The sequence below is a fragment of the Lolium perenne genome, chromosome 6, assembly GCF_019359855.2.
Source record: "Lolium perenne isolate Kyuss_39 chromosome 6, Kyuss_2.0, whole genome shotgun sequence".
NCBI classification, from domain to species: Eukaryota; Viridiplantae; Streptophyta; class Magnoliopsida; order Poales; family Poaceae; genus Lolium; species Lolium perenne.
Genome location: NC_067249.2, coordinates 77,806,516 through 77,829,435, shown reverse-complemented (window position 1 = coordinate 77,829,435; position 22,920 = coordinate 77,806,516). Strand labels below are relative to the sequence as shown.

General features: G+C 45.4%; 1 protein-coding gene across 1 annotated transcript; it reads left to right on the top strand.

The window, feature by feature from the left end:
• Positions 1–924: 924 nt before the first annotated feature.
• On the top strand, positions 925–1,497 carry LOC139832437 (uncharacterized). The gene has a single exon (XM_071822199.1). The coding sequence runs from the start codon at positions 925–927 to the stop codon at positions 1,495–1,497; it is 573 nt and encodes a 190-aa protein (XP_071678300.1).
• Positions 1,498–22,920: the final 21,423 nt, after the last annotated feature.

Below are 22,920 nucleotides of genomic sequence, written 5' to 3'. Positions count from 1 at the left end.
TTCTCGGGTCACACGCCTGCACCACAGGTGCAGTAAGTGCAGCAGAGACCAGAGAGAGAAGGAACGCCCGTAGTATTTTTGATTTCAATTCACAATGTTTTTTTCCTTGCCTCTCCGTCTTCTTCACCTCCATCTTCTCGGTGTTTTCAAGAGTGATTATCAAAAACTCGTGGGGAAGGGAGACACAAACGCCGCACCACATCATTAGTAGCAGTATACCTTTCTCTCCTCGCCCCGGCTAGCCGCCCGCCTCAAACATTCCTTCCATAGCGCTTGCCGTCTCCTCCAAACCCCCCCAGCGCACTTGCATCCGCCATCCACCTAAATCCACCGCCAAGTACCTTTCTGTCCTCACCACCGCCGCTGCGCCTATTCCCCTGTCCAGCAGATCCGCTCCGCTACCTGCTACACACTGCGGCGTTGCGTGTGTCGCCGCCGTGTCAGATGGAGGCGGAGCCGCTCAACTCCCGAAGGCGGGTCGAGCCAGATTGGGCAGAGCCTCCGTCGAGCCTCGACCTCGTCAGCCGCCTCCCCGACGAGATGCTACACATCATCATCTCCCTCCTGCCCATGAAATCCGCTGTAAGGACAACCTTGCTCTCCAAACGGTGGCGCCACCTCTGGCGCTCCATCCCACTTAACCTCCTCGCCGGCGACAACGACCTCATCAGCCGCCTCCCCGACCAGATTCTCCACATCATCATCTCCCACCTGCCCACTATATCCGCTGTAAGCACAACCGTGGTCTCCAAACGGTGGCGCCACCTCTGGCACTCCGTCCCACTTAACCTCGAGATCGACGACCAACTCGCCAAGCAAAACCACAAACGCATCGCCGCAGTCTCCAGTATCCTCGCCGCTCACCCTGGCCCCGCCAGAAGCGTATCAATTGACCCCTTCAGAAGCACTTGCAAGGTCGACACCATGCTCGATAGCTGGTTCCGGTCCACCACCCTATCTTGCGTCGAGTACCTCAGATTCGATGGTGGAATAGTGATGCGCTCCTTCCCGCTGTCCGCGCTCCGCTGCGCGCCCACGCTGTGCATTGTCAGCATTTGTACTTGCTATTTGCCCGAGATTTATGCCAACTCCATGCTTCTTTTCCCCCAACTCAAGAAGCTGATGCTCTATGACGTCTACATCTGTAAGGCGGTGAACATCGACCGCCTGTTCAACCGCTGTATTGTGCTCGAGGCACTTCACCTTGAGGGGGTCCACGGGTTCACCCACCTCAACATTCACATGCCAAATCTTCGTACAATTAGTGTTGCTAGCTATTGGAAACGCAACACCACTGAACTTATTCAGTTAGACACTGTGCAAATTATGGATGCATCTAGCCTTGAGAGATTGGTCATATGTGTTCATGATGTTCCACTACTAATCCAGGTCGCCAACGCACCAAAGTTGATGGTGTTGGGCTTTGCGTCGTACCCTGGCTGCCAACTTGTTATTGGACGCATAAACTTTTTGGTAGAACAGCCTTCTTCTTGTTGAATTAACTCACATTTTTGTTATTTTTTTGACATATGTACCATTGTCCTATAGAGGATGATGCCCATAAGCTTGGAACATTCTCTGTGCACAGTGAAGAACTTGGTTCTAAAATCTGACGGCCCTAGTCTGGATCAACTACTTGCATTTCTTAGATGCTTTCCCTACACGGAGAAGCTATATATCAAGGTAAATTCGTTGTTGTTAACTGTTTACCACTATGAGCAAAAAGTGTAGAGTTACATGGAGTTAACCTGTTATTAGCCTAGATCAGTTGAACAATATTTTGTACTAGAAGAACATCCACAATGGAGTTATATTATGTTGGTTCAAAACTAAACTTCTTGTCATACAATGTGTTGTATCTTGTGCATCTGTGAAGTTTCATATAAACACATGATAATATGTGATCTGTGTAAAAAAAGATTAGACATATGTAAATAGTGTGACTTACTATTTACACATCATTTGTTCTTTTTTGTGTAGATCACATATTATCATATTTTTGGATGAAACTTCACAGAAGCACATGATAGAACACAATGTATGTCCAGACTTTTAGTGTACATTTTTTTTTGGAAACTTGGAAGTGTCAAAAGAAAAATGGGGTGCACCCGCAACTAGTTGCGGATTGGAGTTTCCCATGTTGGTAACCTTTCCCCAACTTTAGAATGACAATAACAGATGTAAAAAGTGCATCTATCAAATTGGAACGTGTCAGGGGATTATGTTGTTCCACGGTCCTCAGTTAACACATGATTCAACTCACCTGAGATATTCATTAGTTGACAGCTATGAAGTACTTTGTTATTGTACTGACTACTTAATTTGACTTCTTTGCAGTTTTATAGAACCGGCGATAAGGTTCATGTGCTGCATAATGAGCCAGCCTGTCCCATTGAATGCCTTGATCTCCATGTCAAAGAAATTTCGATTTCTGACTACCGAGGAAGGAGAAATGATGTTATTGTCTCCAGGTTCTTTATGCAAAACACTAGAATGCTCAAAGTAATGAAATTTGGTGTAACAAATTATCACAATAAGATCTGGTGGGATACCCAGTTCAAGTGCCTAGACCTGAAGAACACCGCTTCTAGAGATGTTGATTTTCAGTTTGGATATTTACCATCCTTAGATAAGTTCAGCTCGGACGGTGTTCGTAGCTGCTTGATACATGACTTGTCAGTGGCTGATCCCTTTGCTAGAGAGATATATGCAAGATTTGGTCCAATTTCTGCATAGTGTTACTTTAACTCCCTATATTTTGTACTGGTCTGAACAATATACTTCATCACTTGGTTAATGTACTTCAGACTTGATGTTATTCTTGTGAACATGGTCTAATATTCTAATGCTTTCGGGATGTATGTACTACTAGTGATATATATAGAAGCTAGCAATTGGTTGACAGAATCTACTAAAAAAAGCCTGTAACGGATGTTCACATTCAGTTCGTCAATGCTATATCATGTATGCTTGACGAACGCGATAATAGAACCGCCGCAGAACACCGACTGAACAAAGATAATCAAAGATCCACATCTTGGGAGAGGCAAAATTCTTACAGATTAGGTGAATACCATAGAAGCCATTAACTTCAGACCACACCTCACGTGCATCAGCGTCCTCTTAGTTTCAAAGGCGACATGGGATCGAAAAAATGCAAATAGCCAGTAATTACTGTCAAAAATAAATCCAAGAAAGGAAACTTTTATTGTTCATAGAGGCTGACATGTGGGACCCATGAGCCAGCAGCGTCTCAAGGTTTCAAAGGCGCCATGTGATCGAAAGAAAATGGAAAATAGCCTGAAATTATTGGTCAAAAATAAATCCAACAAAGGAAAGGTTTATTGTTCAAAGAGGCTGACATGTGGGACACATGAGCCAGCAGCGTCCTCGACGTTTTAAAGGTGGAATGAGATCGAAAGAAAAAATAAGCCAAACTTCAGTTGGTAAAAAAAACAAGAAAAAACACATTTATCGTTCTGAGAGGATGACATACGGGACCCATGAGGCAGCAGCATCCTCAACGTTTCCAAGGCGGCATGGGATCCAAAAAAAAGGCAACTAGTCAGAAATTAGGGGTCAAAAATAAATCAAAGAAAGGAAAGGTTTATTGTTCACAGAGGCTGACTGTCAACACCCGGATTTTTAAGTCCAGATGCCCATTATGCCGTACATCGCAATCCCAGGAATAATGTTTTTGCGAGACATAATAGTAAGTAGCATAGAGTCATCATTTATTACAACACATATTGTCTTACAACCATAGATCACATGATCCAATATTACACGAATATATTGTTCAACATCACAAATAGTAGCGGAAACGAAGTAGTAGTGGACGATCTATTCCACAGGCAACGCTTGACGTTAGAAGACGATCCTAGTTATCGTAGACGTCCTGTTGTCCGTCATCCTGATACTGGTGCTCTCCTTCATAGTCTGGCATTTGAATAGCCAGGGCAAAGCCATGAGTACTTTTAAAGTACTCGCAAACTAACTCTAAGATAAATACTCATTAAGTGTAAGGGGGTGCTAAGCTCTAGGTTTATTTGCATAAAGCTAAGTTTTAGTTTCATAAATCTTTGGTAAAAGCTTATATCAAGTGCTAGACTAACTCAAATGGGAACATTAGTGTCATTCCCACAACTCATTATGGTTCACCATAATGTCATCTTTCAATCCACCATTCATTTCTAGAATCAAAACATTTTAATGATAACGGAGATAGTATGGCCTTTCCAATCGTCCGTAACCGTGGACACGGCTATTCGAATAGGTTTAACACTCTGCAGAGGTTGTACTCTTGTGCCACAACTTTTGATTTCATCCGTCGAGGATAACCCCGAATCATCGTAACACAGTACGCGGATCATCAATCGAAACCTTTCACTTATATATGCTAGTATGAGCACCTCTCCCCATGAGCTTGGCCTCCCGGTGGAAACCGCAGTTAACCCGGGAACTGCACAGGGCTTGGGCCGTACATTCACCTCATTTCAGCATCAATCCACACTTAACGGAGGCAGCCGCAGCGTAACCCCTATGATGTTTGTTCAGAGGGAACCCATACTAAAATACACAAGTTTCTAGTTACGCCCTACCCATAATCAGGTATTGTGGGGGTACTTGTATAATTGGAAGGGTATCGCATTCAAACTCAATCATCAATTTTATCAAAAATCACCATCTTCTCTTGTTCAATTCCACCTCCACTTTACTTTCTTTCAAAGTCATTTCACTTCACCATGTTCCCATCTAGAGTAGTCAATTTTAATTGATTAGCACTAGCAACTATATGAGGGGTGCTATCTAGCTTTGAGTGGTGCTAATCTATTCCAAGTATTTTTCTACTCTAGACCAAGTGAATCATAAATCAAAAAGGTACTTTGAAATAAATAAGCAAAAGTAAAAGTAAGTAAAAACATGGGATAGGTAATACATAAAAGTAAAGTGTGATGGTGCCTTTGCTCTTGTAGAGCTAAGCACTTGTGTTTAGCAAGGGTTAGCTTGCCTTGAGCTGGGTAGTTATCGAAGTTCTCTTCTTCTTCCTGAGAGTAGCCCTCCTCCTCTTGGTATTCCTCGTTACTAGCGTCTATATACGAATACGAGGTATAAATACTAAACCAAGCTCACATACTATACTAGAAACACTCAAAGAGTTCACACACTAGTCCTGGTATCAATCAAACATGGCATGGTGGATTATTTGATTTGTCTTTACTTGAAAGAAAATAATTTCCTCTCATTATTCCTATTTCTTAAAATTTGGTATGTAGGTCTTTAAGAGAATTCATTTCTTTTCATTACCTCTTATTAAGATTTAATCTCTTCATATAATAATAAGGTATGAAATACAGGTTGACCCAAAGTCAACATTTCATATCTATTATATGTGAGTTCAATTTAATTGAAGTGCTACACTTCACATAGTTTTAAAACTTAACATTTAAATGGATTAAAATCTCTAAATAATAATTCTCAAGGGTTCATTAGCATAAGTCATTCCCCCTGGTTATTAGTACTTAGGATCAAAATTTAAATGAGAGGTAACTCTCATATTAGGGTTGAGTTTGAATTCCACTTTAAAAAGCTCTAGAAATGACTACATAGCCATTTTATTTGATCTAGTCCATGATCATACAAACAACAGGGCTATGTTATTGCATAATCAAATAGAGGACATCATTTGTGATTTATTAGAATTGGAATTACTTCAAAATCTATTCTGGTTGAATTTTAAATAAAGTTTGAAAGTTCAAAAGTCCCTTTCTTGTCTTTTTTGTCAAAATAAATCTACAATAAAAATGGAGATGGGGCCAGTGGCATTGGATAGATCAATTCATGGGCTTTCCAACGGTATAAAGTGTGCTAAATTTGGTTTGGCAGAATTCAAACTATTCAAAATTTACTAAACACTCAGCAGAGCAAATTTGAATAAAGGTTAAACTAGATTTGAATTCCTGGGCTTAGGCGAGAAGCGTTACTGGGCCGAAACGGTTTAAAAACCCACTTCGCAGCCCAACACGCATCTGGTGCGCTCGGGCCGCGCTGACAAGGTGGGGGCCACCTGTCGGCGCCTCTTTAAACAGCGAAACGGTACGCGGGATCTAAACCGTAGGATTAGACTAGGATCCGACGGCGTGTGAACGTCGTCTTCTCCGACGAGCAGCGGGCTCCCTGGCGGTGAGCCTAGGGGGTCGGAGGGCATACCAGGCCGGTGCAGGGGTCGGGCAGTAGGCGCGGAGAAGGTGTAGTAGATGGGGAAGCCCTGGGAGCAGCGGCGGTGCTCGGGGAGGCGCCAATCGAAGCAGAGCTTCCGCGGGCTCCGGCGGACCTCAGCTCCCGATTGCTTCTGCTCTGGCGAGGTGGAGCTAAATTGAGGTGGGGAGCTTGTTCAGAGAAGGGAGGGGAGCAAGTTGTGTGAAGAAATGGTGGACGGAGGAGCTCTATTTATAGCAGGCGATGGAGGCCGTGAGGTGCTGCGGAGGAGCGTCGTCGGCGTGGCCTCTCCGGTGGTCGAAAGGGCAAGGCGAGGACGGCATCTTGTAGGCGTCGTCCTGGCGATGCTCAATGGCTAGCTGGCGCAGAGAAAAGGCGACGGGATGGCTCGGGAGCTTGCAGGGTTTGTCACGGGGCGTGCGGCCTGATTTGGTCGAGGACAACGGCGATGGTGCAGGGGCAGGCCTGGGCTTGTGTCTAGCTTGTAGAGGGCGGGGAGTAGCTACTCAACTCCATGGTAGGGATGCAGGGGGAGGACGGTCGCGTTCGAGTGCACGGCGTCCTGGCGCGGCCAGTGCGCGCTCACCGCGTGCACGGGCGCGTGCTGGCAAGGTTTTGGACACGGGCGTTCCGGCCAATGGGGTGCGTTGGCGATCGATCGAGCGGTACTGGCGTGATCCTTGTGCTTCAGAGATGCTCAAAGACAAGAGGAAAGGTTGAGAGGGAGGCCAGAGAGAGGGATGCCCAAAGGTGGCCGGGGTACATGACATGGTATAGTTTTAGGGTTTTTCTTCTTCCTCCTCTCACTTTAATCGACCAGAGCTTGTACTAGGGTGAAGCAGGGGTTGTAAGAGAGTGTAATGATCAAAGTAAAAAGGGGTTTAGTGAAGAAACCAGTGGACAATAGTGTGTAACTCAATTTGGAAATCATGCCTGCCACCTGTTCGACATAATGGCCGCAAGAGAATTTTATTTGAATTTCGAAATTCTTTTTGGTGAATCTCATTTATATAATTAATGTGATGTATTGGTGGTGGTGGCACTCAATTTGGAGTTGTTTTGCAAAATGTCAAAAGTGACATAATCTTCTCTTTATTTCAGCATCCCCTCTTGTCACTTTTATTCTGGTCAACCTAGTCAACTCTAGCCATGATGGTCAACATCAAAGTTGCTCACCTTGACATGGTCTTGGATGACATGGCTTTGGTTGACCAAGTTTAGTTAAAGAATTGAGAAAACCGGGGGGTAAAGAGGTGAAGAAAATATTTTTGTGACAAGTGACCATTATCATATGTATGTAGGATTTTTGATTTCTTGGTATTTGATTCTTGATTCAAGGGTGCAATTGTGTTAGTTTATCACATTGAAGTATTTTAGAAGCAAGGGAGCAAGCAATCTTGGCCTTGGTTGAGGATTTGCTATTTTGCATAATGTGTATGTGAGTGAGAAATGGGTTTTTCCCATTTTCTCTAATTCCCTTCAAATTAGGGTTTAGTGATCTTGCTTAGGGTTCACATAGCAATGTTTAAACATACTAACACTCATCATGGCAATTGCACAAAAGAAAATCACTCAAATGCATAATTCTATATGTGGCACTATATGCATAGAAAAAGTTTTTGTTAATTGCAAATTTTGGGTTTGGGGAAATTCTCTCTCTTGTTTATTATTGTTGAAACTTGGGATGTTACAAACCCTTCCCCCTTACAAAAGATCTCGTCCCGAGATCTGAGAAAACTAGGTACTAAAGAGATCTGGGTACTCAGTCCTCATAAAGTCTTCTCTCTCCCAAGTGGCTTCTTCTTCGGTGTGGTTACTCCATTGGATCTTCAGAAACTTGATACTTCGAGTACGGGTGGTTCTGAAAGCCTCTTCCAGGATGCGAATAGGTACTTCGCGGTATGTCAGATCTGAGTTGATATCCACAGCTCGATGGTCGATGTTCTTGAAAACCTCGGTCTTCTCAGGTACCTCTAAACACTTCCGGAGTAGCGAGATGTGAAACACATTATGCAGCGCTGACATTTCTTCCGGTAACTCTAGCTGATAGGATACTTCTCCTCGGCGACTCAGGACCTTGAAAGGTCCGACATATCGGGGTGCGAGCTTTCCTCTAAGCTGAAATCTCTGCATTCCTTTAAGGGGGGACACTTTGAGATATACGAAATCTCCGATCTCGAAGGTCATCTCTCGGCGTCTTTTGTCGGCGTAGCTCTTCTGTCTTGATTGGGCTGTCTTGAGGTACTCACGGATCTTGTGAACCTTCTCTTTGGCTTCTCGGAGAATATCTGGTCCAAAGATTTGACTCTCTCCTACTTCCGACCAATTCAGAGGGGTACGGCACTTCCTTCCGTACAGTGCTTCGAAGGGGGCCATCTGCAAGCTGGCTTGGTAGCTGTTGTTGTACGAGAATTCTGTGTATGGCAAGCAGTCTTCCCACTTAGATCCATACTCTAGCACACATGCTCTCAACATATCTTCTAGTATCTGGTTGACTCTTTCAGTCTGTCCATCTGTCTGCGGGTGATAGGCGGTGCTGAAATTCAGACGAGTACCGAGTCCTTCATGTACTTTCTGCCAGAATCTGGAGGTGAATTGGGATCCTCTGTCGGATACTATCGACTTCGGGGTTCCGTGCAGGCTGACTATCCTTTAGATATATAGCTCTGCGAGTCTCGGTCCTTGATAGGTGGTCTTGACGGGGATGAAGTGGGCGACTTTGGTTAGTCTGTCGACCACTACCCAGATGGAATCATTTCCTTTACTAGATTTGGGCAATCCGGTGATGAAGTCCATTCCTACGGAATCCCACTTCCATTCGGGAATCTGTAGGGGTTGCAACAGTCCTGCGGGGCGTTGGTGTTCTGCTTTGACTCTTTGACAGATGTCACACTTGGCGATGTAGCTTCCAATTTCTCTCTTCATTCCATGCCACCAGAATTGTTCTTTCAAATCCTGGTACATCTTGGTTCCTCCGGGGTGAATGGAGTACAGGGTGTCGTGAGCTTCTTTCAGAATAACTTGCTTCAATTCTGAGTCTGATGGCACGCAAAGACGCTTGTTATACCATAGCACTCCTTCTTCATCTACGGTGAATCCCGGTGCTTTTCCGGCGGCTATTTGGTTCTTGATTCCGTCAATGCTAGCATTTCCTTTCTGGGCTTCCTTGATCTGACTAATCAGGGTGGGTTGGAGTTCAATGCTGGCGAGGTATCCTTCGCTAACCAGTTCAAGCCTAAACTGTTCAAACTCTTCAAACAGGCTGGGTTGCTCAATTGCTAACATGGAGTTCAACTGACACGGCAGTCTACTCAGAGCATCTGCTACCACATTGGCCTTGCCGGGGTGATAGTGGATTTCCATGTCGTAATCCTTGATTAACTCTATCCATCTGCGCTGTCTCATGTTCAGCTCCTTCTGCGTGAAGATATACTTCAGGCTCTTGTGATCCGAGTAAACCTCGCATCGATTACCCATGAGGTAATGACGCCATACTTTCAGTGCTAACACCACCGCTGCTAGCTCTAAGTCATGGGTTGGATAGTTCTGTTCATGCTGCTTCAGTTGTCTTGATAGGTAAGATATCACTTTGCCTTCTTGCATCAGCACACATCCAAGACCAATCTTGGAGGCGTCACAGTACACATCAAATGGCTTAGTAATGTCCGGCATAACCAGTATTGGGGCTGTTGTCAATCTTAACTTGAGCTGTTGAAAACTCTCTTCACACTTGTCGGTCCATTCGAACTTCCGGTCCTTCTTCAACAATTGGGTCATCGGTCTTGCTATGCTCGAGAATCCTTCAACGAATCGGCGGTAATATCCCGCCAATCCGAGAAATGCACGGACCTCGGTCTGAGTGGTTGGGGCTTTCCATTCTTCAACAGTCTTGATTTTTGCGGGGTCAACGGCAATTCCTCCGGCTGACAAGATATGACCCAAGAATCCTACTTCTTTCAACCAGAACTCACACTTGCTGAACTTGGCATACAGCTGATGTTCCCGAAGGGTATCTAGGACCACTTCCAAATGTTGCTCATGTTCTTCTTCGGACTTGGAGTATATGAGGATGTCGTCGATGAAGACAACCACAAACTTGTCCAGGAAGTTCATGAAGATCTTATTCATGAGATTCATGAAGTAAGCGGGGGCATTGGTCAATCCAAATGACATGACATTGTACTCATACAATCCATATCTGGTGGTAAAGGCAGTTTTGGGGATATCGGTGGCACGAATCTTCAACTGATGGTATCCTGTCCGCAGATCAATCTTCGAGAAGACTTGGGCTCCGGTCAGCTGGTCAAACAGATCTTCGATCTTGGGCAACGGATACTTGTTCTTAATGGTGACATCGTTAAGCTTACGATAGTCCGTAACCAAACGAGTGGCACCGTCCTTTTTATCCACAAACAAAACTGGCGATCTCCAGGGTGACGCACTTGGTTGAATCAGACCCTTGAATAGCATATCATCCAATTGCTTCTTCAGTTCCACTAACTCTGCTGGGTTCATGCTGTAGGCTCTCTGGGCTATAGTTCCGGTTCCGGGGATTAACTCGATGATAAACTCGATATCCCGATCTGGGGGCATACCGGGAAGATCATCTGGAAACACATCAGGATATCGACAAACGACCCTGATCTGATTCAATTACTTTAATTTCCCAATGAGAGAGTCCGTGCAAGGATGGAGGCTGAAATGGTTTTACGTCAAGGATTCCTCGTCACCCAAATGTCGACTCCCCTGCTATGCCGATGTTTCTGAAGCCAAGCCCAAGGACTCTTGGAAGAACATTCTCTCAGCCGACGAAAGGGCCTCAGCCGAAGAATTGTTTGCCAAATTCCTTCGAATCAAAGAGGCTGACGGCCAAACTATGATTGGTACGGAGGTGGCAGCAGTATTCCTGAAGCGCCGAATCCAGCCAGTCATGGCCAGAGTTCACCCGATGTGGTTGTACTCAGGTCCAAAGGATGAGACCAGGATTAATGCTGCCGATCTATCAGAGAAAGAGTTGCTTGATGAAGTCCGTCGCCTTACTTCCTTCAACCAGGAAGATTCGATTCCACTGATCTCTTCTTATGCTCCCCTTGACGTTGATCATCCACCATCAGGGGTATTTTCCTTTCTTCACATCTCTATTATGCCTTCTTGCTTAGCCGACATAATTACCTTTGTTCTTACTTATCATTTTTCTTCGCCAGATCCCCATGGCTTCTGAAAATACACGTGATTCACCGGATGATACTTCTGAGGGGAGAGGCTCCTCAATCCCCGTAGATTTTCACACCACCGAGCAAACAGCTCTAAAGGATGAATATAATGGTCCGATGGATCTTGAAGTTGCCCACGCTGACTTTCCCTCCTCAGCCGATAACACTTGTGTCGCAGATGGATCAGTGCGTAACATCGACACTGATCGTGATACTTCTATTGATGCACCAAGGAAGGGGCCAGGGCTTCTCCTGCGAAGAGATCAACCGGCGGCTTTGCCGATGAAGATGATCTCTTCGACATGTAAGTAGTTCTTTTTCTGAAAGTTATGCTTTGCCTTCTTTACTTTTCACACCCTTTTTATAATCATAGTCGACCATTCTCCTTTGTAGTGACGAGGGCTTTATCGAGCCTCCGCCTAAAAAGGCCAAATCTGATGCTGTCTCGCCGGTCGTGGTGGCTTCCGAAGCTTCGGCTCCCAAGGCTGCCCCCATGGCTCATGCATCGACTGCTTCTTCCCTTTCCAAAGGGAAGGATATTTCTCCAACTACTGCTACCGCGGCTCCTTTTTCAGTAAGTCCTCTTCTGATCGCAATACAGATTTCTTGGAGCGTGCCTTGGTTAATTGTTTTTCTTTCTCTCTTAAGGACCTGCGAGGCGTTATTTCTTCTCTCCGGAGGTTTTCGCCTCCCGATTCACTTCCCTAGAAGCCGACAAAGTTCTCGGCTGCACGAGGAAGTCGAATCTTCTTCCTCGAAACCGGATGGCGCAGCCAAGATAGCTGCCGCGGCTCGCCAAGAGATTGATTCTCTGAAGGAGGAACTGGCCAGACTGAAAGAGAAGCTGGAGGAGGAGGAAGCATCCAGGCTGGTGGCTGAGGCTCGAGCAGCCGAAAAGGATGAAGTCCTTCGTCAATCTTCTTTGGCCTTGCTTGGTAATTTCTAACATACTTCTGTCGAATGACGTACTTATGGATTCAAACTTTTTGTCAATGACTGAATTTTTCCTTCCTTTCCACTGCAGAGGCAGCAAACATCCCTGTCGATGCCCTGGAGAGAGTTCCAAATAACTCCCCAGCGAATGCTGTATCAACGATTCTTGCTTCTCACCAGCTTACACAAGAGCTTCTTATGAAGGGGAAGGTGCCCTGGCGCGGATGCACTCGATGATCTTCCCCAAGATCAAGCAAGAGAAGACCCTGGGACAGCTGATCGATACCTTCGCGGTTGACACCAAGGAGGTCATCGAGGTATTCAAGCGTACATCGCGCACTTTTGGTGCTGTCCTTGCCTTCCAACTTATGATGGGTTACGGCTTTAAGGATGACATCGAGGAAATGACTAAGGGGCTTCCAAAAGAGCAAGACGGGCAGCTCGTTGATTTGAGCACCTTTAAGGCGTCTGCTCTTACTTGTGCCCGTCAGCTCCTTGAACTGGTTTCATCAAGGAAGTCGTCGACTGGCCCCAGTTTATCGACTCAAACCCAGCTCCCTTGATTCTTGTAACAAACTTGTGCCTTGAGCTGATGTGAAACATTGCTCTGCCGCAAAACTCATGCTTTGTAATAAACTCCGTGCTAGCAGTGTTGTTAGCACACTTTTGTTATGATATCACTTTCTTGCACTTCTCCCGATGGGAGTTATTTTGGATGTTCGGCTGTACCATATCCATCACCCCTTTATAATCAGTATTTTCTGCAGGTCTTCCCAGTACCCTCGCTTGCGCATCGACTCTGCCGGGTGCCCTTCCTGAAAGCGACCGGATCCAGCGCATGAAGGATCGGGTCACGCAGATGGAAAAGGACTTACGCAGCACTTATGCCTTGGCTGCCATCATCAATAAAAAGAGCGAGATTGCAGCCGACGTGGAGCGATACGTTCTTAGCGAGCTGCATAAGGCCACCGAAAGTTTAAACTGTAAGTTTCCTGATCCCTTTGCCTGTTTGCTAGCAACTTCTTGTCTGAGTCTTTACTAATTCTTTTGACAGTCATAGCTTTGAACCATGCGGAAGAGAACAAGCGGATACACGAGCGAGTGCATGCTTTGACTCAGCTTTCCTCATCCGAAGAGATTTTCTCAAGGCGGGAACACTCGAAGGCCTCTTTGTCGTCAAATTTCAGGATCGAGTGCAACAGGTCCACCAGTTCTTCGACAAGTGCTACAAGGCTATGAGGGTAGTTTGGAAGACGATGTTTCCTTTGAATGCAGTCCTCCTACTCTCTTGACTTTGATGTCTGAGTTTGGAAATGCCAAGAAGGTTCGGGGGTTAGTAAGATCTCAAGTCTTTGTAGGGGCCAAGTGCACGCTTGCCCTTGTGCTTGCTTGTTATCCTTCAGCTTGCTTGTTATCTATCGCCAATGCAACTGGTGATTTCGAGGAGCTGTACCCGAAGGTTTTAGCACCTGCCCATATAATTGTCGACGGGCTTGAGGAGATGTCAAAGGTACCTGAGGAAAGGGAAACTCCACAAGGGTGATGTAAAGGTGTAAAATTACTTTTGTAAATTGTATTGGCTAGTCCATCCGAGTGTTCGGATTTTTGAGCCAAAACTTTTTATCTGATTAAAACATGAATATGTACTTTTACCATGCCGTTGGCAAATATTCAAAGGAGCGAAGCTTAATTGCCCGTTGGATGTATGTGTACTAGTTGGTTAGCAAATCATTATGAGTGATCAGCTCGTGTTGCAGGTTTTGCTAAACCTGTTGTATGCGCAACTTTGCTTTCAACCGTTTGTAAATTTCGACAGTCATTCCCGAATTTTTCGGGTGTAATGATTCTGCCGATGAGCCCGTTGCTCTCTGATATTTCCATAAGTGAAATATCGAGCGTGGGTTGTGTGTAAGTTTTCCGAACTCTTGCTTTGTACGGTACTCGTAGAGGCATCTGAAGCAGAGAGGATGATTAATGTCCTTATTCTTCTTTGCAGTGCTCGTAGAGGCTTTTGCCCTGGGCGCTATCTTCCGCCGCGCATTAAGTTATGTCGTTACTTGGCGGTAGCACGGTCATAGATGCTTTAGATTACTGCAATACTTTAACAAGAATCGAAACTTAAGTGCTTATTGATAAAGTAGATACGAAACTAGAGGGCGAAAAACAAGAGGCCCTGTGTAAAGTAAAGGAAAAATTTAAAAACTAAGGAAGAGTTTTATCAAGGAAGGGGTTCTTCTCTTCTTCAGAGGCATCTTCCGATTTCTTTGCCATGCTGATGGTTGCTGCAGCGCTATTGATTTCGGCAGGTGCTTGGGCAGTGATTGTTAGCATCTTGCCGCCTCCTATCTCTTCTGCTTTGGCCACTGCCGAAACTTTTTCCGCCGAAGCTTTTGCTGCTGGTGCTTCAGGAGTTGGCTTCTTCTTGATCTCCCTGTCAAGTTTTTCCTCCTTGATTTCTTGTATCGTCAATTTTGGCGGGGGGTCGACAGTCCCTTGCCGTGGCCCAAACTTTGCAGCAATCCTTTGGAAGTCACGATCACAATTGTCCGAGCGCGAGAAGCTTCCATAGACTGTGATGTTTGTCCCGTTGTTCCCTGGCATCTTCAGCTTGAGGTATGCATAGTGCGGTACAGCCATGAACTTGGCATAAGCTGGTCTCCCGAGTATGGCGTGATACTGCGATTCCCAATTCACGACTTCAAACTTGATCTTCTCCTTCCCGAAGTTGTTGGGTTTGCCGAAAACGACGTTCAGGTATGCTTTGCCAAGAGAGTACGCTGGTGAAGTAGGGAGTATCCCATGGAAGCGGGTATCTGAGTCTTCCAACATTCTTATGGTGATCCCCATACTTTGAATTGTGTCGAGGAATATCAAGTTGAGTCCACTTCCTCCATCCATGAAGACTTTTGCTCATCCTGAAGTTTACATCTTTCTACCACCATTATTTTTGATTTAGCTTGTCTTTTGTGCCCTCCATTTTATCGAGCAGGGTTAATGCAAGATCCATAGCAAACTAGCTTGTCATGACATTTTTTTGGCGGAGTGCATCTTCTCATGGCGAGCTAGCGACTTTGGCTACTAGATTTTTTTTTGTTGAACTACATTTTTTGGATTTTCCCATTTTATTTGTGCACAAGCTATGAGCCGCCCGCAATTCAGCACCATATATTGGCGGGATTTTCTGGTTCAATTGTTTTGTACTAGGATATTAGCAGGATGCTATCTTCTAGGGCTTTCTTTTTCCCCTATATCCAGCCCCACCCACGGACAAGCAAGGGCTCTCTCCCTACCTCGCTCCTAGCCTGTCTCGCTCCCTCTCAGTCCTCCATCCGTAGCCGACATCCACCGCGCCAGAGCCAGCTCAGCGACGCCGTCAACCACACTCCGTCCGCTTCGTCGGATCTGCTTCCCCGACTCACTGGTTCATCGTACTGGCCGGCGAGATCGGTACACAAAGCGCCACCATGATCCACCGAACCAAACAGAATGGCCAACGCGCCACCTCCCCAGTCGACCAAGGTTGAACACTTTGTCCGGCAGCTTTTGTTATGTATTTGATTTTCGAGACTAGTTTATTGCTTGCTTCCACTGCTTGTTATTAGCATCTGTTTTTTTTGTAATGCCTGCTAGATATTCCACTCGAGAATGCCTACGAAGAATCTCGGAGGCAAAATATCTTGCAGAATAAGATAATTGTAGCCTCGATCGGCATACTGTGGAATGGGACAAAATCACCGCACCCCAAGTCGTTGCCAAGATTTTTCACCAGTGTGATGTGCCGCCAAAAGGACGATCCCGTGGGGCCGCTGCTGAAGAAGGTACTTAGCCGCACTGCTCAAATTTCATATGTGTTGTTTGCTGATTGATTTGGTGAACTTTGATTTGCAGCAGCTAGCCACTGCTCATGTTCCTAACAAAGACAGTGAGCGCGCCAGTGATGCAGACATTGGTAGAAAGGAGGCGGGATTTGGTCATATTGTTCTAGCAAGCAATCATTTGAGGGGCCACCTAGGATCAGGACATCTGGATCCTCCTGAGCTCAACATTAAGGAGGTAATTTTATAATAGTGTTTTAAACATGACATAATCTAATGTACTGAAAGAGATCAAACTGTCAACAGGAGTGGAGTGGTATAGATGGTAGAGATATAGATATAGATTTCAGATTTCCTAATTTTTTCTTCAAAATAGGGTCGCCCCGGCCTCTGCATCCAAATGATGCACCCACCCTTTTATTGCAATGTTTTAGACTCCATTTAAGGTTTAGAAACTCATGGGTTGCTCAAAGTGGTGACATTAATCAACCAACATATTTCTTTTTAATCTGCTGATTGATTTAATGCATGGCAAATCGCAGAAGCAAGTGACTGCTCATGTCCCTGCCAAGCAGCATTGTAGCACAGATGTCCAGAGTTCCAGTGATGCAAACATTTGTAGGAACAAAATTGAAGGATGTGGCACTGGGGAAGCTAAGATTAGGCGTCTTCAAAAGGACTTGGATGTGGCCACTTGGCGGAACAAAGAAATGAACCGAGGATGGAATTCTACAATTCAAGATGGCCTACATGTTGTTGCTGATCTGCAGAAGCTAGTGGCTGGCAACTTGGTTACCGCTTTGGCTGATGCAGATGTCCATGAGATCAACTGGACGATCTTGGAACTGGTGAAAGCACGAGCAGAAACTCTGCACACATCTTTGCTGGTAGATGATTTTCAAAGGGTGATGCAAGAGCTGCCATATGAATAGATTGTTGTTTCAGTTGATGATGTCCCTGGTTCTTTTGTTTACTTATGTGCTGGTAGTACTTAGGGGAACTAGCTTGTACAAGTAATTTTTTCCGATAAAGTTGTACAAGTAAATGGCACATGCTTCGCATGTTTGACCAATTAAGTTAAAAAGCTTCACAAAATCCTGCTATCATGTAGGCGGGCTTGCATTCGCTTTCAACCCAAGTGACTATTGACTGCAATCTGTAATATGTACCCCTCTGTTGCATGATACGTCTCAAATGCATCTATAATTTCTTATGTTCCATGCTACTTTATTGATGATACTCACATGTTTTATACACACTTTATGTCATATTTATGCATTTTCCGGCACTAACCTATTGACAAGATGCCGAAGAGCCAGTTGCTATTTTCTGCTGTTTTTGGTTTCAGAAATCCTACAAAGGAAATATTCTCGGAATTGGACGAAATCAACGCCCAGGGTCTTATTTTTCCACGAAGCTTCCCAAAGACCGAAAGGGAAACGAAGTGGGGCGACGAGGCGCTGACACAACAGGGCGGCGCGGCCCAGCTCTTGGTCGCGCGGCCCTAGCATGTGGGGCCCACGTCAGCCCCCCGACTCTGCCCTTCCGCCTAATTAAAGCCTTCGTCGCGAATACCCCAGTACCGAGAGCCACGATACGGAAAACCTTCCAGAGACGCCACCGCCGCCAATCCCATCTCGGGGGATTCAGGAGATCGCCTCCGGCACCCTGCCGGAGAGGGGAATCATCTCCCGGAGGACTCTTCATCACCATGATCGCCTCCGGAGTGATGTGTGAGTAGTTCACCCCTGGACTATGGGTCCATAGTAGTAGCTAGATGGTTGTCTTCTCCTCATGTGCTATCAATGTTAGATCTTGTGAGCTGCCTATCATGATCAAGATCATCTATTTGTAATGCTACATGTTGCGTTTGTTGGGATCCGATGAATATGGAATACTATGTTAGGTTGATTATCAATCTATCATCTATGTGTTGTTTATGATCTTGCATGCTCTCCGTTACTAGTAGAGGCTCTGGCCAAGTTGATACTTGTAACTTGATACGTCTCCAACGTATCGATAATTTCTTATGTTCCATGCCACATTATTGATGTTATCTACATGTTTTATGCACACTTTATGTCATATTCGTGCATTTTCTGGAACTAACCTATTAACAAGATGCCGAAGTGCCAGTTGCTGTTTTCTGCTGTTTTTGGTTTCAGAAATCCTAGTAACGAAATATTCTCGGAATTGGACGAAATCAACGCCCAGGGTCCTATTTTGCCATGAAGCTTCCAGAAGTCCGAAGAAGAGACGAAGAGGGGCCACGAGGGGGCCACACCCTAGGGCGGCGCGGCCCCCCCTTGGCCGCGCGGCCCTGTGGTGTGGGGCCCTCGTGCCGCCTCTTGACCTGCCCTTCCGCCTACTTAAAGCCTCCGTGACGAAACCCCCAGTACCGAGAGCCACGATACGGAAAACCTTCCAGAGATGCCGCCGCTGCCGATCCCATCTCGGGGGATCCAGGAGATCGCCTCCGGCACCCTGCCGGAGAGGGGAATCATCTCCCGGAGGACTCTACGCCGCCATGGTCGCCTCCGGAGTGATGTGTGAGTAGTCTACCCCTGGACTATGGGTCCATAGCAGTAGCTAGATGGTTGTCTTCTCCCCATTGTGCTATCATTATCGGATCTTGTGAGCTGCCTAACATAATCAAGATCATCTATCTGTAATTCTATATGTTGCATTTGTTGGGATCCAATGAATAGAGAATACATGTTATGTTGTGTAACACCCCAAATTTCAATGAAAAGAAAGTTAGAGAATTCAGAAAGCAAAATTTCAAACCAACAAAAACTTTTCTTTTGCATATAGTACCATGCATAGGACTTGTGCATTTGAGTGATATGCCATGATGATTGTTGTTACTTGTATCTGGATGTGCTCTAAAACCCTAGAGTGATCATATGAAGATCACCAACCAAATAAATCAAAGTGGAAGAAAATTCCAATAAATACAAAACCCTAAAAACCCTCACTTATGCTCTATGGCATTTTTATAAATTTTGACCCTAGACCTATTTGGTCTTCACCATTAGTTGAATAATGTTATTAAACACTTATTACAACTTTTGGAACCAAGGTTTCACTTTTCAAATAAATTTCAAACACAATTTCCACTCACATGAGATAATGGCCAAATCTGCCAATTTTAGTCTGATCACCACTTTGAGCCCCTGCAATTCAATTTGCCCAAACCAATTCTTGCTAACTCTTTGCACCATTTCAAAGTCAACATCAAGGTGAACAATTTTGATGAAGACCACCCTGCCACATTCATCTTTGATCACTAGCTATGCTCATCCAAAGTTGCAACTTTATATTAAGATCAACAATCTCCACTTAGCCATTTTGGCCAAAATTTGAAATCTAATTTTTCCACCACCACCTCCATTCATCTCTGGTCAATTACAACTTATCTCAACACTCACTTTTCAAAAAGGTTCACCATTTGAATTATTTCCATTTTGGATATTTTTGTATTTTCCAAAATTGAACACTATTCCTACACTATAGCAAATAGTGATCTACTCAAACTAACCTACTCTAACCAACCCCAAATGGTCCCCTGGTCCCCTCTCTCACTAACCTCAGCATAGAAACCCTAGGGAGGGAGAGAGAACAAGCATGGCATGGCCATGCCGGCCACATGCCGGCCATGCCGCACCACCTCCTCTCTCCTTCATCGCCGACCCTGGCCACCATGTCCCTGCACTCCACCTCACTCTACTGGATTGCCTAGCATCGGCCATTGTCGAGGAGGAACACAGCACATGCCAGACAAGCACGCGTCCATGGCGCCCTGGACGCCGCTCGCGTCGCGCGTGTGCACGCCGCGGGCATACACTGGACACGCGCCGCGCCACGACCTCGAGCACGCCCTGGCCCCGCTTGCAACATGTTGAGCACCGCAGTGACACCGCGAAGCCACCAGACATGCGCCCAGCCCAGACCCGTGACCGCCGGCGCCGGAGACGATGACTTGCTCCCGTACGCGCCGCGGCCGTCGTGGAAGAAACGCGACCAACCTAGCCACCGCCCGACCCCGTTGTCGCCGCCAATAGCATCACCAGGAGCCGTAGAACACTGCCACCACCTCGCCTAGCTCGATAGCTCGCCGGAGAAGCCGCGCCATGGTCGACTTCTTCACGGCCCCGCAGCACCCTCGCGTCTCTATAAAAGGAGACCTCTCCTCGTCGATCTGAGCACACCATCGCCTTCCCCTCTCATCACTCGACCACCAGAGCCACTCCACCCTCGACATTGCCCACTGACGCCGCCCAATTGAAGCCTCACTGCCCGTGGTCGCCGCCGAAGCTCGCCGTCGATTGGAGCCGCCCCAGGACGAGCCGCCGGTACCAGGAGCTTCGCCGTCGTCGACATCGTCCCCGAGCACACTGCCCACCCTAGCTGGAGCCACCATAAGCGCTCCGACCCCCTGCCCTCGCCGCCAGACCCTCTGCTTCTCGCCGGAGAAGACGACGACCGTGCGCCGTTGGATCGCCTTCTAATCCAACGCGCCACGTCGCTCGTACCGTTTCGGGTTTTAAACAGCCACTGACGCGTGGACCCCACCCTGTCAGCAGGCCCGCGCGCACTGGATGCGCTGCTGGGCCGTTTTCTTTGTTTTAAACCGTTTCGGCCCACGTTGGTTTCCCGCCGGCCTGTTTAATTCAAATTCGATTTAAACTTTTCCCAACTTTTCCAATACTGCACAAACTTTGAAATTAAATAGTTTCAAATTGGCTAAACCAAATTTAGTGAATTTTATATTGTTAGAAAGCCACTGAAATTCTCTATCCAATGCCACTGGCCTCAGGGTCAAATTCTTTGTACAATTAATGTGACAAAAATAACAAAACAGGGACTTTTCCCTATTCAAATAATTCTTAAAAATCAACCAAAATAGATATTAAGTTAATTCCAACTCTAATAGCTCACTTTTGACTTACACTAATTGTTTATGCAATACAATGGTGTGGTCACTTTGCATGATCATGCCATGGTTTTGTGAATGGATATTTTGACTAGTTTAACTAGTTGATATTGTCCAAAACTATTAGAATTAAATTGTGTGAAGTATTACACTTCATTTAAACTTGTCTCACATGAATTCATGGGATGTTTGGACCCCTGGTTCCAAACTCTCTTATATGAATTTCTTGAGATTTAAATCAAATGTAGTGTTAGTTAAATGGTATGAGGTGTTCCACCTCATTTAAATCATTCTCCCAAATGATGATGATGATGAACATTTGATTTAGGTCAATATGAGTTCATCCATGATTGTTGGAGAAATTAAATCTTAAGAAGATTTCAATGAGAGGAAATTATTTCTCAAGAACCCTATGGAAACTATCATTTACATAGGGAATACAAATTCTACTTTAAATCCCACAACCCATGCACCCTAGTTTATTTATGTGGTGTGCATAGAGTAGTTGAGTGTTTATTTGTGATGTGTGGAATAGCCATTGAATTAGTGAGTAATTATACTCGTATTCAAATTTAGACGGTAGCACCGGAGAGTACGCCGAAGAAGAAGGTTGCTACCAGGAGGAGGAAGAGGAACAGTTTGAAAACTACCAAGGCAAGCTAAATTACTATGCAAGCTTTTACTCTTGCAAAGTGCAAAGCCCCTTGGGGCATGGCACCATGTTTCTTATCTTTTCTTATGAGAACCCATCCCAAGTTTTTACTTGTTTTCTAAATGATTTACTTTTATAGTTAACCTTGGTCAAAGTACAAGTTGGATACTAGAGTAGTGAGTTAGTCTCTTCCAAGCAAAGCAAGGTAGCACCCCTCATGACTTAGAGCTAGTGCTAATCAACTAAACTTGACTACTCTAGATGGGAATCTTATGTTTTTGAAAGGATTTTGAAACCTTGGAATGAAGATGCATTCCATTGAATGATGTTTTGAGGTGAATATGACCAAGAGAAGATGGTGATTTTTGATAAAACATGATGTGGGTTTGAATGCGATACCTTTCCAATTCTCAAGTACCCCCACAATACCTGATTATGGGTAGGGCTTAACTGGAAGTTTATGCGTCTTAGTATGGGTTCCCTCTAAACAAGCGTCATCGGGGTTATGCCGAAAGCTGCCTCTACCACAAAAGAAACGATACGATATGATGCGAAATGAGGTGAATGTCCGGCCCAAGCCCTGTGCAGCTCCCAGGTTGACAGTTGGTCTTCACTGGGAGGCCAAGCTCATGGGGAGAGGTGCTCATACTAGGGTTCGTAAGTGAAAGGTTATGGTTGATGATCCGCGTACTGTGTTACGATTATTCGGGGAAATCCCGACGGATGAAATCAAATGTTGTGGCACAAGTGTGCAACCTCTGCAGAGTGTAAACCTATTCGAATAGCCGCGTCCACTGCTACATGACGGTTGGAAAGGCCATACAGTTTCCGATGTCATATCTTTGAAAATGATGTTGAAAGGTGATGGGAAATGACTTGTGGTGGATTGAATTGAAATCACCACTTGAATGGTGGGAATGACACTAATGTTCCCACTTGAGTTAGTTAGCACTTGAGTAAGCTTTTCTCAAAACTTTGTGAACTAAAACTAGTTTTATGCAAATAAACTAGAGCTTAGCAAACCCTACTAGAATGTCTTGCACTTCCATTAGTTTGAGTTTGCGAGTACTCAACGTACTCACGGCTTTGTCCCTGGCTATTCAAATGGCCAGAGTATGAAGATGAACAAGGAGATGACCAGCAGGATGCCTA

Excerpts from the sequence above, each read along its gene's own strand:
- LOC139832437 (XM_071822199.1), top strand. The coding sequence starts at position 925 with ATGCTCGATAGCTGGTTCCGGTCCACCACCCTATCTTGCGTCGAGTAC.